Here is an 18248-nt window from a genome sequence, read left to right on the forward strand (position 1 = left end):
TCAATCATAAATCTAAACAACGTAACATGTGTGTTTTCCTCATATTTTTGATTAATATATATCAACTGAACATCTTATCTTCCACGAAAGGTGATATATTTCCTAAACAATGACGAAACCATGCGTTTCTATATAAAGCCGGGCAAAGAAATTATTCCGAATCATTCATATCCATTTTTTCTTATCTCTACCAGAACTATGACATCAACAAACCAGACAGCCCTGAGTTTTTTGGTATTAATCTTCTTCTCTGCTACTTTGCTTTCACACACTACATCTAGGCTGCTCCCTGAAACTTCCAGCTATGAGAGCCACGAACAATGGATGGCTCGTTATGGACGCGTGTACAAGGATGCTGATGAGAAAGAACAACGTTCAAAGATTTTTCAAGAGAATGTTCGGTACATAGAGTCATCCAACAGTGTCATGAACAAAGCTTACAAACTAGCAGTCAATGAGTTTGCAGACCTTACAAACCAAGAGTTCACGAGCACAAGGAACCGATTCAAGGCACACGAATGTTCCCCATCGACCTCTGCTTTCAGGTATGAAAATGTGACAGCAGTTCCATCATCAATGGACTGGAGAAAGAAAGGAGCAGTAACACCTGTTAAAGACCAAGGCCAATGTGGTAAGCAAAAACTACTACCGGGATTTTCAAACTTGAGACGTAGTCCAAGTAGTAATTAAGTTATGTTTGTTAACAAGACCATATTTAATTAAACTCGATATCGCATCATATATGTTTGTAGGGTGTTGCTGGGCGTTTTCAGCTGTGGCAGCTATGGAAGGAATAACCCAACTGAAAACAGGTAAATTGGTGTCTCTATCCGAACAAGAGCTCGTGGACTGCGACACCAGTGGTCAGGATCAGGGATGTGAGGGCGGTCTTATGGACGACGCCTTTGATTTCATCCTAAACAATAAAGGCCTTACTACAGAGAGCAACTACCCGTACAAAGGAGTCGATGGCACCTGCAACAGCAACGAGGAATCTAACCATGCTGCAGCGATTACGGGTCATGAAGATGTTCCTGCTAATAGTGAAAGTGCACTTTTGAAAGCTGTAGCTAGTCAGCCTATTTCTGTGGCCATTGATGCTAGTGGGTCCGACTTCCAATTCTACTCTAGCGGGGTGTTTACGGGAGAATGTGGTACTGAACTAGACCATGGTGTTACTGCGGTTGGTTATGGAGCGAGTGCAGACGGAACTAAATATTGGCTGGTGAAGAACTCTTGGGGAACAGGTTGGGGTCAAGAGGGGTACATAATGATGCAAAGAGATGTTGATGCGCAAGAAGGCCTTTGTGGCATTGCCATGATGGCTTCCTACCCGACTGCATAATTGTGTAACATCAAGAGTAATTATTGTAAATTAAGTGTATTTACAGTTATGTTATTACAAGGAAACATGTAAATTACAAAATGTATCCCAAAAATTAAATATTTGTAAGAATCGATGCAGCTATATATATATTATTCATAAGAGAAATTGTGACCGTGAATGTATTTTCGTATATGCATATTCTTCTCCGAGTATTGCAAATTAATTTCGGACAAACAATCACCCAAGCAAAACATGTTGAAACGAGTGAATTCTTTTTTGATCAAACGAAGGGTCAAATGAACAAGAAATATTTTTGACCAAATAACAAAGTTTACCATAAGTTGGTAGCAGATTCAAGTGCAAACTTCCAAATAATCCAAAATGAAGCACATCACAAATCAGGGAATGAGAATCTGCAGGGTAGATAGATGTCAGACCCGAGTCAAATCCAAGTCATGCCAATCAAAACACCAACTTTCCTTGAGAACCACTTGAAACATTTTTATTGGGTGCTAAGCTGCATTTGGAAGTACCGATGAAGTTGCTTTGAGAGCTATGCAATTTATTGGCTAGATGGAAGAAGCTATGAAACCGCACATGTTATTTTTAAGAAAACTATTAACATTTATGTATTTATAATAAAAAGAAAAGAAATTGCGTGTATTTATGTTATGTGTATTTATAATCCTACGTTTTGGCCCATGTATGGCCGTTTTATATATAGTTTCTTTTGTACAACGTAGTTGTTAATATATTATTATTAATGAAAGAAATCATGTTGTTCTTGAGAACAAATTTTTATTGTATTGACTAGTAGATAAAGATTGTAATAAACCAATTGATCGAAAGCTAAAGAAAAACCACACTACACCAACCGTTAAATTGGAAGTCCAAAACTGAAAAGCCACAACAAACGACACTCTTAATGGAATTTAAATAAACCTTCGATGTAAGGGAGTACACCATGAAATCGTAATTGTCATTGGAATCATTAAGGTTACCGCATCTAAACAGTCTTGATAATCAAACCTTGCATAGTTTCGTAAATAAACTAAAAACTTGTTAATAGTCTGGAAAATTTTGTCTATAACTAAAGACCCCTAAATGCCACATAATACTTCATTTTTATTTATATTTTCTAAGTTTATCACAAAAAAATAAATGCATCTGAAAATAAGAAAACGAAATACAAAAAAAACGCAGAAAAGAAAATGCAACACATTTTTGGAACTCTGGCATTAGATTCAACAAAATAATTCCATGCATATTAGGGTTTTGGATCACCTCTAATGGTAGCATACTCAATTCGTCTCTCCTAATTTTGATCTCTTTCCCCTTACATCCTTCTTGGCATCAACAACCATTAACCTTTATTTTTAACCTTTTCAAGCAGCCATGATCGACACCTCATCATCATTTTTCTCAATCTTGGGAGCCTAAACTATGATTCCCGACAAGAAATATTTTACACACATAATATTGGGTTCAATGTTTTTTTTATCATACTGACGAAACATGTCGTAAACTCCTACTACACATTATGATCGTGAGAGCATAAAAATCGACTTGATCGTCAAACATTCGATCTACGGTATAATCTAACAGCTATATTTTATAAAATAAAATGATCCTAAACCGAATACGGCTACCATGTAGATTCTCGAGAAATCTGAGACCTTATTTCTTGAGATGTTAAGGGAAATCAACAGTTGTATAATACATCTACTACCTCTACTGGGACCCGACTAACAATGAGTATTACACCTAAATCATGTCGGTTACACTTCTCTTAGAAAAAACTGATTTGATAGTCGTGTATTAGAATTTCCTCATATATACCGTTAAAGATTTGTGTTGCCATGAAAATGACGACATTGCTAGTATCATTCAATTATGTTCCCACGTTCTCTATCAACGTTTTTAATACGACAACATTGGATGGATATATTTAGAAATTAATATGATTTCCATTTCGATCACTCCTAATCACTCATGGTTTTAGGCGAAGGTGAAGTTCAAAGCCCAGGAGTGTAGTACCAAACGGTGACGGCCATAACACTTTAATTATTGGTCACCCTTAGCCACCTTCGTTTGTCAAAAAACCAAGGTTTTTTTTGTATATATAAAGAATAACTATTGTGTTTGTTTGTTTCATGAGGCGACTCCTAATGAAATGCTTTAGAGACTTTGGTTTTTCACATATCTCACACCCGATGGAAGTTAAATATATATATATATATATATATATATATATATATATATATATATATATTGGGAAATAAAGCTTATAAATGATGGAGGACAGATATTTCCATCAATAGAACTTTAGTTCTTCACCCACAAACAAACAAGGGGGTTGAATAATCCACATTTTGAGAAAATTTTCCGATGAAAATGTTTTTAAATTAACAAACAATAATAATATAAATTAATAACATACAATCAAAAGTTAGATTTAACATTGAAAATAATTGATGAAATAATTATCATGATTGAAATCATAAAAATGGCAAAATGAATAGTTTTTAAATATACTTTTTCAATTTTGATTTTCAATGATTTCCCTTTAGCACATTTTGTACCTTTTCAAACATATTTTCACGATTTCCCTTTGTTAACATGGTAAACTGGCTTTTTTCTTCTCCATTTTAATTTGGTGGGCATGTGGACAAGTTTGCTACAGTAATATTGTGGAAAATGAGCTTGGACAGGGATAGTTCGCACAAGGTCAATGTTGGTGCACACTATTCGTTTTGATTGTCATTTTTGAGGAGGTTTTGTCAAATAAGTATCGGAGTATCATGTCGTGACAACCGACTTCAGGGAAAATTCAGACATCACATCGGGCATCACTCATTTTTTGTGAAATGTTGCCGTGAAGAAGCATTCACGCATTATGGCCAAATTAAAATTCTGAAATATTATTTTTCTTGATCGTTTTGGGAATCCTGCAAGTCTTGTTGAAGGGATCATTATATATTATATATAACAAGCTCTTTGCAATTGCAATGTATGTTGTGATGAGATTGATATTGCGTACAACCAATCAAATTCTTTTACTGGATAGGATTCTTCAAATGCATTGAATGTGTGGGTAAAGTTACCATAAATCAAGACGGAGAAAAATAGAATAAAGGCATGCATATCTGGGTTTTGAACATCTAAAACCCAGACAATTTTAAAAAAATTAGAAATAACAAAAATATCTTGTACGTATCAGACCCTTAGAGAATTTCCTTCATATAGGACACAACTACATACCAAAATAATGGCCAAGCTATGTTCGTTTTTACATAACCTACCTATGCTTGTGTTAAGAAAACAAATTAGCACACAACAATTTTAGTCAATAGGAGTATAGTCCAAAAGGAAAATCCAAGTAAATTAGTGGCATCAATCATAAATCTAAACAACGTAACATGTGTGTTTTCCTCATATTTTTGATTAATATATATCAACTGAACATCTTATCTTCCACGAAAGGTGATATATTTCCTAAACAATGACGAAACCATGCGTTTCTATATAAAGCCGGGCAAAGAAATTATTCCGAATCATTCATATCCATTTTTTCTTATCTCTACCAGAACTATGACATCAACAAACCAGACAGCCCTGAGTTTTTTGGTATTAATCTTCTTCTCTGCTACTTTGCTTTCACACACTACATCTAGGCTGCTCCCTGAAACTTCCAGCTATGAGAGCCACGAACAATGGATGGCTCGTTATGGACGCGTGTACAAGGATGCTGATGAGAAAGAACAACGTTCAAAGATTTTTCAAGAGAATGTTCGGTACATAGAGTCATCCAACAGTGTCATGAACAAAGCTTACAAACTAGCAGTCAATGAGTTTGCAGACCTTACAAACCAAGAGTTCACGAGCACAAGGAACCGATTCAAGGCACACGAATGTTCCCCATCGACCTCTGCTTTCAGGTATGAAAATGTGACAGCAGTTCCATCATCAATGGACTGGAGAAAGAAAGGAGCAGTAACACCTGTTAAAGACCAAGGCCAATGTGGTAAGCAAAAACTACTACCGGGATTTTCAAACTTGAGACGTAGTCCAAGTAGTAATTAAGTTATGTTTGTTAACAAGACCATATTTAATTAAACTCGATATCGCATCATATATGTTTGTAGGGTGTTGCTGGGCGTTTTCAGCTGTGGCAGCTATGGAAGGAATAACCCAACTGAAAACAGGTAAATTGGTGTCTCTATCCGAACAAGAGCTCGTGGACTGCGACACCAGTGGTCAGGATCAGGGATGTGAGGGCGGTCTTATGGACGACGCCTTTGATTTCATCCTAAACAATAAAGGCCTTACTACAGAGAGCAACTACCCGTACAAAGGAGTCGATGGCACCTGCAACAGCAACGAGGAATCTAACCATGCTGCAGCGATTACGGGTCATGAAGATGTTCCTGCTAATAGTGAAAGTGCACTTTTGAAAGCTGTAGCTAGTCAGCCTATTTCTGTGGCCATTGATGCTAGTGGGTCTGACTTCCAATTCTACTCTAGCGGGGTGTTTACGGGAGAATGTGGTACTGAACTAGACCATGGTGTTACTGCGGTTGGTTATGGAGCGAGTGCAGACGGAACTAAATATTGGCTGGTGAAGAACTCTTGGGGAACAGGTTGGGGTCAAGAGGGGTACATAATGATGCAAAGAGATGTTGATGCGCAAGAAGGCCTTTGTGGCATTGCCATGATGGCTTCCTACCCGACTGCATAATTGTGTAACATCAAGAGTAATTATTGTAAATTAAGTGTATTTACAGTTATGTTATTACAAGGAAACATGTAAATTACAAAATGTATCCCAAAAATTAAATATTTGTAAGAATCGATGCAGCTATATATATATTATTCATAAGAGAAATTGTGACCGTGAATGTATTTTCGTATATGCATATTCTTCTCCGAGTATTGCAAATTAATTTCGGACAAACAATCACCCAAGCAAAACATGTTGAAACGAGTGAATTCTTTTTTGATCAAACGAAGGGTCAAATGAACAAGAAATACTTTTGACCAAATAACAAAGTTTACCATAAGTTGGTAGCAGATTCAAGTGCAAACTTCCAAATAATCCAAAATGAAGCACATCACAAATCAGGGAATGAGAATCTGCCGGCCAGATAGATGTCAGACCCGAGTCAAATCCAAGTCATGCCAATCAAAACACCAACTTTCTTTGAGAACCACTTGAAACATTTTTTTTGGGTGCTAAGCTGCATTTGAAGTACCGATGAAGTTGCTTTGAGAGCTATGCAATTTATTGGCTAGATGGAAGAAGCTATGAAACCGCACATGTTATTTTTAAGAAAACTATTAACATTTATGTATTTATAATAAAAAGAAAAGAAATTGCGTGTATTTATGTTATGTGTATTTATAATCCTACGTTTTGGCCCATGTATGGCCGTTTTATATATAGTTTCTTTTGTACAACGTAGTTGTTAATATATTATTATTAATGAAAGAAATCATGTTGTTCTTGAGAACAAATTTTTATTGTATTGACTAGTAGATAAAGATTGTAATAAACCAATTGATCGAAAGCTAAAGAAAAACCACACTACACCAACCGTTAAATTGGAAGTCCAAAACTGAAAAGCCACAACAAACGACACTCTTAATGGAATTTAAATAAACCTTCGATGTAAGGGAGTACACCATGAAATCGTAATTGTCATTGGAATCATTAAGGTTACCGCATCTAAACAGTCTTGATAATCAAACCTTGCATAGTTTCGTAAATAAACTAAAAACTTGTTAATAGTCTGGAAAATTTTGTCTATAACTAAGGACCCCTAAATGCCACATAATACTTCATTTTTATTTATATTTTCTAAGTTTATCACAAAAGAAATAAATGCATCTGAAAATAAGAAAACGAAATACAAAAAAACCGCACAAAAGAAAATGCAACACATTTTTGGAACTCTGGCATTAGATTCAACAAAATAATTTCATGCATATTAGGGTTTTGGATCACCTCTAATGGTAGCATACTCAATTCGTCTCTCCTAATTTTGATTTCTTTCCCCTTACATCCTTCTTGGCATCAACAACCGTTAACCTTTATTTTTAACCTTTTCAAGCAGCCATGATCGACACCTCCTCATCATTTTTCTCAATCTTGGGAGCCTAAACTATGATTCCCGACAAGAAATATTTTACACACATAATATTGGGTTCAATGTTTTTTTTATCATACTGACGAAACATTTCATAAACTCCTACTACACATTATGATTGTGAGAGCATAAAAATCGACTTGATCGTCAAACATTCGATCTACGGTATAATCTAACAGCTATATTTTATAAAATAAAATGATCCTAAACCGAATACGGCTACCATGTAGATTCTCGAGAAATCTGAGACCTTATTTCTTGAGATGTTAAGGGAAATCAACAGTTGTATAATACCTCTACTACCTCTACTGGGACCCGACTAACAATGAGTATTACACCTAAATCATGTCGGTTACACTTCTCTTAGAAAAAAACTGATTTGATAGTCGTGTATTAGAATTTCCTCATATATACCGTTAAAGATTTGTGTTGCCATGAAAATGACGACATTGCTAGTATCATTCAATTATGTTCCCACGTTCTCTATCAACGTTTTTAATACGACAACATTGGATGGATATATTTAGAAATTAATATGATTTCCATTTCGATCACTCCTAATCACTCATGGTTTTAGGCGAAGGTGAAGTTCAAAGCCCAGGAGTGTAGAACCAAACGGTGACGGCCATAACACATTAATTATTGGTCACCCTTAGCCACCTTCGTTTGTCAAAAAACCAAGGTTTTTTTTTGTATATATAAAGAATAACTATTGTGTTTGTTTGTTTCATGAGGCGACTCCTAATGAAATGCTTTAGAGACTTTGGTTTTTCACATATCTCACACCCGATGGAAGTTAAAAAAAAATATTGGGTAATAAAGCTTATAAATGATGGAGGACAGATATTTCCACCAATAGAACTTTAGTTCTTCACCCACAAACAAACAAGGGGGTTGAATAATCCACATTTTGAGAAAATTTTCCGATGAAAAAGTTTTTAAATTAACAAACAATAATAATATAAATTAATAACATACAATCAAAAGTTAGATTTAACATTGAAAATAATTATTGAAATAATTATCATGATTGAAATCATAAAAATGGCAAAATGAATAGTTTTTAAATATACTTTTTCAATTTTGATTTTCAATGATTTCCCTTTAGCACATTTTGTACCTTTTCAAACATATTTTCACGATTTCCCTTTGTTAACATGGTAAACTGGCTTTTTTCTTCTCCATTTTAATTTGGTGGGCATGTGGACAAGTTTGCTACAGTAATATTGTGGAAAATGAGCTTGGACAGGGATAGTTCGCACAAGGTCAATGTTGGTGCACACTATTCGTTTTGATTGTCATTTTTGAGGAGGTTTTGTCAAATAAGTATCGGAGTATCATGTCGTGACAACCGACTTCAGGGAAAATTCAGACATCACATCGGGCATCACTCATTTTTTTGTGAAATGTGGCCGTGAAGAAGCATTCACGCATTATGGCCAAATTAAAATTCTGAAATATTATTTTTCTTGATCGTTTTGGGAATCCTGCAAGTCTTGTTGAAGGGATCATTATATATTATATATAACAAGCTCTTTGCAATTGCAATGTATGTTGTGATGAGATTGATATTGCGTACAACCAATCAAATTCTTTTACTGGATAGTATTCTTCAAATGCATTGAATGTGTGGGTAAAGTTATCATAAATCAAGACGGAGAAAAATAGAATAAAGGCATGCATATCTGGGTTTTGAACATCTAAAACCCAGACAATTTTAAAAAAATTAGAAATAAAAAAATATCTTGTACGTATCAGACCCTTAGAGAATTTCCTTCATATAGGACACAACTACATACCAAAATAATGGCCAAGCTATGTTCGCTTTTACATAACCTACCTATGCTTGTGTTAAGAAAACAAATTAGCACACAACAATTTTAGTCAATAGGAGTATAGTCCAAAAGGAAAATCCAAGTAAATTAGTGGCATCAATCATAAATCTAAACAACGTAACATGTGTGTTTTCCTCATATTTTTGATTAATATATATCAACTGAACATCTTATCTTCCACGAAAGGTGATATATTTCCTAAACAATGACGAAACCATGCGTTTCTATATAAAGCCGGGCAAAGAAATTATTCCGAATCATTCACATCCATTTTTTCTTATCTCTACCAGAACTATGACATCAACAAACCAGACAGCCCTGAGTTTTTTGGTATTAATCTTCTTCTCTGCTACTTTGCTTTCACACACTACATCTAGGCTGCTCCCTGAAACTTCCAGCTATGAGAGCCACGAACAATGGATGGCTCGTTATGGACGCGTGTACAAGGATGCTGATGAGAAAGAACAACGTTCAAAGATTTTTCAAGAGAATGTTCGGTACATAGAGTCATCCAACAGTGTCATGAACAAAGCTTACAAGCTAGCAGTCAATGAGTTTGCAGACCTTACAAACCAAGAGTTCACGAGCACAAGGAACCGATTCAAGGCACACGAATGTTCCCCATCGACCTCTGCTTTCAGGTATGAAAATGTGACAGCAGTTCCATCATCAATGGACTGGAGAAAGAAAGGAGCAGTAACACCTGTTAAAGACCAAGGCCAATGTGGTAAGCAAAAACTACTACCGGGATTTTCAAACTTGAGACGTAGTCCAAGTAGTAATTAAGTTATGTTTGTTAACAAGACCATATTTAATTAAACTCGATATCGCATCATATATGTTTGTAGGGTGTTGCTGGGCGTTTTCAGCTGTGGCAGCTATGGAAGGAATAACCCAACTGAAAACAGGTAAATTGGTGTCTCTATCCGAACAAGAGCTCGTGGACTGCGACACCAGTGGTCAGGATCAGGGATGTGAGGGCGGTCTTATGGACGACGCCTTTGATTTCATCCTAAACAATAAAGGCCTTACTACAGAGAGCAACTACCCGTACAAAGGAGTCGATGGCACCTGCAACAGCAACGAGGAATCTAACCATGCTGCAGCGATTACGGGTCATGAAGATGTTCCTGCTAATAGTGAAAGTGCACTTTTGAAAGCTGTAGCTAGTCAGCCTATTTCTGTGGCCATTGATGCTAGTGGGTCCGACTTCCAATTCTACTCTAGCGGGGTGTTTACGGGAGAATGTGGTACTGAACTAGACCATGGTGTTACTGCGGTTGGTTATGGAGCGAGTGCAGACGGAACTAAATATTGGCTGGTGAAGAACTCTTGGGGAACAGGTTGGGGTCAAGAGGGGTACATAATGATGCAAAGAGATGTTGATGCGCAAGAAGGCCTTTGTGGCATTGCCATGATGGCTTCCTACCCGACTGCATAATTGTGTAACATCAAGAGTAATTATTGTAAATTAAGTGTATTTACAGTTATGTTATTACAAGGAAACATGTAAATTACAAAATGTATCCCAAAAATTAAATATTTGTAAGAATCGATGCAGCTATATATATATTATTCATAAGAGAAATTGTGACCGTGAATGTATTTTCGTATATGCATATTCTTCTCCGAGTATTGCAAATTAATTTCGGACAAACAATCACCCAAGCAAAACATGTTGAAACGAGTGAATTCTTTTTTGATCAAACGAAGGGTCAAATGAACAAGAAATATTTTTGACCAAATAACAAAGTTTACCATAAGTTGGTAGCAGATTCAAGTGCAAACTTCCAAATAATCCAAAATGAAGCACATCACAAATCAGGGAATGAGAATCTGCAGGGTAGATAGATGTCAGACCCGAGTCAAATCCAAGTCATGCCAATCAAAACACCAACTTTCCTTGAGAACCACTTGAAACATTTTTATTGGGTGCTAAGCTGCATTTGGAAGTACCGATGAAGTTGCTTTGAGAGCTATGCAATTTATTGGCTAGATGGAAGAAGCTATGAAACCGCACATGTTATTTTTAAGAAAACTATTAACATTTATGTATTTATAATAAAAAGAAAAGAAATTGCGTGTATTTATGTTATGTGTATTTATAATCCTACGTTTTGGCCCATGTATGGCCGTTTTATATATAGTTTCTTTTGTACAACGTAGTTGTTAATATATTATTATTAATGAAAGAAATCATGTTGTTCTTGAGAACAAATTTTTATTGTATTGACTAGTAGATAAAGATTGTAATAAACCAATTGATCGAAAGCTAAAGAAAAACCACACTACACCAACCGTTAAATTGGAAGTCCAAAACTGAAAAGCCACAACAAACGACACTCTTAATGGAATTTAAATAAACCTTCGATGTAAGGGAGTACACCATGAAATCGTAATTGTCATTGGAATCATTAAGGTTACCGCATCTAAACAGTCTTGATAATCAAACCTTGCATAGTTTCGTAAATAAACTAAAAACTTGTTAATAGTCTGGAAAATTTTGTCTATAACTAAGGACCCCTAAATGCCACATAATACTTCATTTTTATTTATATTTTCTAAGTTTATCACAAAAGAAATAAATGCATCTGAAAATAAGAAAATGAAATACAAAAAAACCGCACAAAAGAAAATGCAACACATTTTTGGAACTCTGGCATTAGATTCAACAAAATAATTCCATGCATATTAGGGTTTTGGATCACCTCTAATGGTAGCATACTCAATTCGTCTCTCCTAATTTTGATCTCTTTCCCCTTACATCCTTCTTGGCATCAACAACCGTTAACCTTTATTTTTAACCTTTTCAAGCAGCCATGATCGACACCTCATCATCATTTTTCTCAATCTTGGGAGCCTAAACTATGATTCCCGACAAGAAATATTTTACACACATAATATTGGGTTCAATGTTTTTTTTTTATCATACTGACGAAACATGTCGTAAACTCCTACTACACATTATGATTGTGAGAGCATAAAAATCGACTTGATCGTCAAACATTCGATCTACGGTATAATCTAACAGCTATATTTTATAAAATAAAATGATCCTAAACCGAATACGGCTACCATGTAGATTCTCGAGAAATCTGAGACCTTATTTCTTGAGATGTTAAGGGAAATCAACAGTTGTATAATACCTCTACTACCTCTACTGGGACCCGACTAACAATGAGTATTACACCTAAATCATGTCGGTTACACTTCTCTTAGAAAAAAACTGATTTGATAGTCGTGTATTAGAATTTCCTCATACATACCGTTAAAGATTTGTGTTGCCATGAAAATGACGACATTGCTAGTATCATTCAATTATGTTCCCACGTTCTCTATCAACGTTTTTAATACGACAACATTGGATGGATATATTTAGAAATTAATATGATTTCCATTTCGATCACTCCTAATCACTCATGGTTTTAGGCGAAGGTGAAGTTCAAAGCCCAGGAGTGTAGTACCAAACGGTGACGGCCATAACACTTTAATTATTGGTCACCCTTAGCCACCTTCGTTTGTCAAAAAACCAAGGTTTTTTTGTATATATAAAGAATAACTATTGTGTTTGTTTGTTTCATGAGGCGACTCCTAATGAAATGCTTTAGAGACTTTGGTTTTTCACATATCTCACACCCGATGGAAGTTAAAAAAAAATATTGGGTAATAAAGCTTATAAATGATGGAGGACAGATATTTCCACCAATAGAACTTTAGTTCTTCACCCACAAACAAACAAGGGGGTTGAATAATCCACATTTTGAGAAAATTTTCCGATGAAAAAGTTTTTAAATTAACAAACAATAATAATATAAATTAATAACATACAATCAAAAGTTAGATTTAACATTGAAAATAATTATTGAAATAATTATCATGATTGAAATCATAAAAATGGCAAAATGAATAGTTTTTAAATATACTTTTTCAATTTTGATTTTCAATGATTTCCCTTTAGCACATTTTGTACCTTTTCAAACATATTTTCACGATTTCCCTTTGTTAACATGGTAAACTGGCTTTTTTCTTCTCCATTTTAATTTGGTGGGCATGTGGACAAGTTTGCTACAGTAATATTGTGGAAAATGAGCTTGGACAGGGATAGTTCGCACAAGGTCAATGTTGGTGCACACTATTCGTTTTGATTGTCATTTTTGAGGAGGTTTTGTCAAATAAGTATCGGAGTATCATGTCGTGACAACCGACTTCAGGGAAAATTCAGACATCACATCGGGCATCACTCATTTTTTGTGAAATGTTGCCGTGAAGAAGCATTCACGCGTTATGGCCAAATTAAAATTCTGAAATATTATTTTTCTTGATCGTTTTGGGAATCCTGCAAGTCTTGTTGAAGGGATCATTATATATTATATATAACAAGCTCTTTGCAATTGCAATGTATGTTGTGATGAGATTGATATTGCGTACAACCAATCAAATTCTTTTACTGGATAGTATTCTTCAAATGCATTGAATGTGTGGGTAAAGTTACCATAAATCAAGACGGAGAAAAATAGAATAAAGGCATGCATATCTGGGTTTTGAACATCTAAAACCCAGACAATTTTAAAAAAATTAGAAATAAAAAAATATCTTGTACGTATCAGACCCTTAGAGAATTTCCTTCATATAGGACACAACTACATACCAAAATAATGGCCAAGCTATGTTCGCTTTTACATAACCTACCTATGCTTGTGTTAAGAAAACAAATTAGCACACAACAATTTTAGTCAATAGGAGTATAGTCCAAAAGGAAAATCCAAGTAAATTAGTGGCATCAATCATAAATCTAAACAACGTAACATGTGTGTTTTCCTCATATTTTTGATTAATATATATCAACTGAACATCTTATCTTCCACGAAAGGTGATATATTTCCTAAACAATGACGAAACCATGCGTTTCTATATAAAGCCGGGCAAAGAAATTATTCCGAATCATTCACATCCATTTTTTCTTATCTCTACCAGAACTATGACATCAACAAACCAGACAACCCTGAGTTTTTTGGTATTAATCTTCTTCTCTGCTACTTTGCTTTCACACACTACATCTAGGCTGCTCCCTGAAACTTCCAGCTATGAGAGCCACGAACAATGGATGGCTCGTTATGGACGCGTGTACAAGGATGCTGATGAGAAAGAACAACGTTCAAAGATTTTTCAAGAGAATGTTCGGTACATAGAGTCATCCAACAGTGTCATGAACAAAGCTTACAAGCTAGCAGTCAATGAGTTTGCAGACCTTACAAACCAAGAGTTCACGAGCACAAGGAACCGATTCAAGGCACACGAATGTTCCCCATCGACCTCTGCTTTCAGGTATGAAAATGTGACAGCAGTTCCATCATCAATGGACTGGAGAAAGAAAGGAGCAGTAACACCTGTTAAAGACCAAGGCCAATGTGGTAAGCAAAAACTACTACCGGGATTTTCAAACTTGAGACGTAGTCCAAGTAGTAATTAAGTTATGTTTGTTAACAAGACCATATTTAATTAAACTCGATATCGCATCATATATGTTTGTAGGGTGTTGCTGGGCGTTTTCAGCTGTGGCAGCTATGGAAGGAATAACCCAACTGAAAACAGGTAAATTGGTGTCTCTATCCGAACAAGAGCTCGTGGACTGCGACACCAGTGGTCAGGATCAGGGATGTGAGGGCGGTCTTATGGACGACGCCTTTGATTTCATCCTAAACAATAAAGGCCTTACTACAGAGAGCAACTACCCGTACAAAGGAGTCGATGGCACCTGCAACAGCAACGAGGAATCTAACCATACTGCAGCGATTACGGGTCATGAAGATGTTCCTGCTAATAGTGAAAGTGCACTTTTGAAAGCTGTAGCTAGTCAGCCTATTTCTGTGGCCATTGATGCTAGTGGGTCCGACTTCCAATTCTACTCTAGCGGGGTGTTTACGGGAGAATGTGGTACTGAACTAGACCATGGTGTTACTGCGGTTGGTTATGGAGCGAGTGCAGACGGAACTAAATATTGGCTGGTGAAGAACTCTTGGGGAACAGGTTGGGGTCAAGAGGGGTACATAATGATGCAAAGAGATGTTGATGCGCAAGAAGGCCTTTGTGGCATTGCCATGATGGCTTCCTACCCGACTGCATAATTGTGTAACATCAAGAGTAATTATTGTAAATTAAGTGTATTTACAGTTATGTTATTACAAGGAAACATGTAAATTACAAAATGTATCCCAAAAATTAAATATTTGTAAGAATCGATGCAGCTATATATATATTATTCATTGTAACAGCCCGGAATTCCAAGTATTGTAATGATTATGTTTTTGGGGGTGTTTTAAGAGGGGACTCGGCGAGTTGGAGTTTAGACTCGCCGAGTAGGATCGCAGACCTGGTCGCGGGTTCGCGACTGGACTCGACGAGTCCAGATATGGACTCGGCGAGTCTGCGCTGTTTGGCGAAAACCCTAACCGTTCAGGTTTGGGACGTATAAGGGGCACTTATTGGCCGTCATTGTTCATTTTAGCCTTCTGAGAAGAACCCTAAATCGATTGGGTGCATCTGGAGCAAAGTTTAAGGGCCATTGTTGATCTTGGAAGGGTTGTGGTGCAAGGAAGAGAAGGGCTTGGCTAAAGGAACAGCAAGGGAGTCACGTTCTGAGGATTTGGGGACACAGAGGGCACATTATTCAGGTAAGAATTCGAATTATGCTCTGCTATGTTGATGTGTCATGGAATTAGGGTTTATGGAACCCCTTTGTGATTAGATTAAGTGTTACCCTAGTCCCCAAACGACTATAACCCTGTATTAGGACCTTAGAGGTCGAGAAGGTCCCATGCTTGTGTATTTCGGGACAATACTTATCTCAGGAAGCAGTTTGATCGACGGCATGGCATGGACTCGACGAGTCCGATGAACAGACTCGGCGAGTAGCTTGAAGATTTACGGGGACTCGTCGAGTTGTTCTTCAGACTCGGCGAGTTGAGTCGGGGTGGCCCCGCGATTCTTCCAGGAGGAACTCGTCGAGTAAAAAGGGGATACTCGACGTGTAGAAAGGGTGTGTTAAGGAATCGGTGAGTTAAGGGCGAGTGGACTCAGAGTCGTTGAACTCGGCGAGTCTTGGGGTGACTCGGCGAGTTAGATCGCGGGTTGAGTGAAGTTCTGAGTATGGGGACTCGGCGAGTCATAGGGTTGACTCGGCGAGTAGGGTTAGTCAGGGGTTGACTTTGACCTTGTCTTTGACCAAGGATTTACCAATGGTTCCAGGGGTATTTTGGTAATTGTTGTTATTGTTTGAGTTCAGTGCATTGGTGACTGTCCAGGGGTGGAGATCGTATCAGTGATCGGAGCAGCTTGAGCTATCTGTTCAGTCGGCAGTTTCGAGGTGAGTTATCCTCACTATATCGCTAGGGTTTATGGCACCAATGCCAACCCTTTTATCGGATGGAAATCCGGGTAGTTGTCAGTTGTTATATGTTATGGGCCGGAAGGCAATATATGTTATGGGCCGGAAGGCATTACTATGTGGACCGGAAGGTCATGGCCTGGAAAGGCGTATGTATGCATGTAGTATGTTGACTGATTCATAGGGTAATGTTATGATAATGACCGGCTAGACCGGTATCTTGTTAGAGTAATGCTATGATATGTGATCTGTTGATCGATTGTTGTCTATGAACTGCTATATGATTGTTTGTTATTCTATATATGCATTATATGCTTATGGGCCGGAAGGCGATATGTTATGGGCCGGAAGGCAATATGTTATGGGCCGGAAGGCGATTATGTTGTGTGATGGACCGGAAGGTCGGCGTGGGTAGGACCGGAAGGTTTACCCAGCAGGGACGGAAGTCCCCTGAGACACATGGACCGGAAGGTCAGGGCCTGGAAAGGCGTATATGTGGTTGGTATTTTGGGGGTATCTCACTAAGCTTTCGGGCTTACAGTTGTGGTTTTATGTTTCAGGTTCTCAAGAGTCTGTGGCAAGGCAAGGGCGTGATCGTACCGTTCCACGCGTTGGTGTTTCATGATATGAACTTGGAAAATTACTCTGTTTAATAATGTATTGAAAACCTTTTTGCAACAATGTTAATAAAATGGGTGATTTTGAAAAGTTTTGATTGTTTTGAAATTTTGGATGTTACATTCATAAGAGAAATTGTGACCGTGAATGTATTTTCGTATATGCATATTCTTCTCCGAGTATTGCAAATTAATTTCGGACAAACAATCACCCAAGCAAAACATGTTGAAACGAGTGAATTCTTTTTTGATCAAACGAAGGGTCAAATGAACAAGAAATAATTTTGACCAAATAACAAAGTTTACCATAAGTTGGTAGCAGATTCAAGTGCAAACTTCCAAATAATCCAAAATGAAGCACATCACAAATCAGGGAATGAGAATCTGCCGGCCAGATAGATGTCAGACCCGAGTCAAATCCAAGTCATTAACATTTATGTATTTATAATAAAAAGAAAAGAAATTGCGTGTATTTATGTTATGTGTATTTATAATCCTACATTTTGGCCCATGTATGGCCGTTTTATATATAGTTTCTTTTGTACAACGTAGTTGTTAATATATTATTATTAATGAAAGAAATCATGTTGTTCTTGAGAACAAATTTTTATTGTATTGACTAGTAGATAAAGATTGTAATAAACCAATTGATCGAAAGCTAAAGAAAAACCCCACTACACCAACCGTTAAATTGGAAGTCCAAAACTGAAAAGCCACAACAAACGACACTCTTAATGGAATTTAAATAAACCTTCGATGTAAGGGAGTACACCATGAAATCGTAATTGTCATTGGAATCATTAAGGTTACCGCATCTAAACAGTCTTGATAATCAAACCTTGCATAGTTTCGTAAATAAACTAAAAACTTGTTAATAGTCTGGAAAATTTTGTCTATAACTAAGGACCCCTAAATGCCACATAATACTTCATTTTTATT

General features: G+C 36.6%; 4 protein-coding genes across 4 annotated transcripts; all 4 read left to right on the top strand.

Moving 5' to 3' along the window:
• Positions 1-198: 198 nt before the first annotated feature.
• Positions 199-1345, top strand: LOC145066482 (senescence-specific cysteine protease SAG39-like). Its single transcript, XM_079013754.1, has 2 exons — positions 199-631; positions 753-1345. Exons 1-2 carry the CDS (start codon positions 199-201, stop codon positions 1343-1345), a joined length of 1026 nt encoding a protein of 341 aa, XP_078869880.1.
• Positions 1346-4918: 3573 nt separating this feature from the next.
• Positions 4919-6065, top strand: LOC145066509 (senescence-specific cysteine protease SAG39-like). Its single transcript, XM_079013787.1, has 2 exons — positions 4919-5351; positions 5473-6065. The coding sequence occupies exons 1-2, from the start codon at positions 4919-4921 to the stop codon at positions 6063-6065; spliced, it is 1026 nt and encodes a 341-aa protein (XP_078869913.1).
• A 3537-nt stretch (positions 6066-9602) lies between these two features.
• On the top strand, positions 9603-10749 carry LOC145066483 (senescence-specific cysteine protease SAG39-like). The gene is made up of 2 exons (XM_079013755.1): positions 9603-10035; positions 10157-10749. The coding sequence occupies exons 1-2, from the start codon at positions 9603-9605 to the stop codon at positions 10747-10749; spliced, it is 1026 nt and encodes a 341-aa protein (XP_078869881.1).
• Positions 10750-14286: 3537 nt separating this feature from the next.
• Positions 14287-15433, top strand: LOC145066500 (senescence-specific cysteine protease SAG39-like). The gene is made up of 2 exons (XM_079013775.1): positions 14287-14719; positions 14841-15433. The coding sequence occupies exons 1-2, from the start codon at positions 14287-14289 to the stop codon at positions 15431-15433; spliced, it is 1026 nt and encodes a 341-aa protein (XP_078869901.1).
• The last annotated feature ends 2815 nt before the right edge of the window (positions 15434-18248 follow it).

This window comes from Lactuca serriola, chromosome 8 (assembly GCF_051521515.1).
Source record: "Lactuca serriola cultivar US96UC23 chromosome 8, Lser_US96UC23_V15, whole genome shotgun sequence".
NCBI lineage: Eukaryota > Viridiplantae > Streptophyta > Magnoliopsida > Asterales > Asteraceae > Lactuca > Lactuca serriola.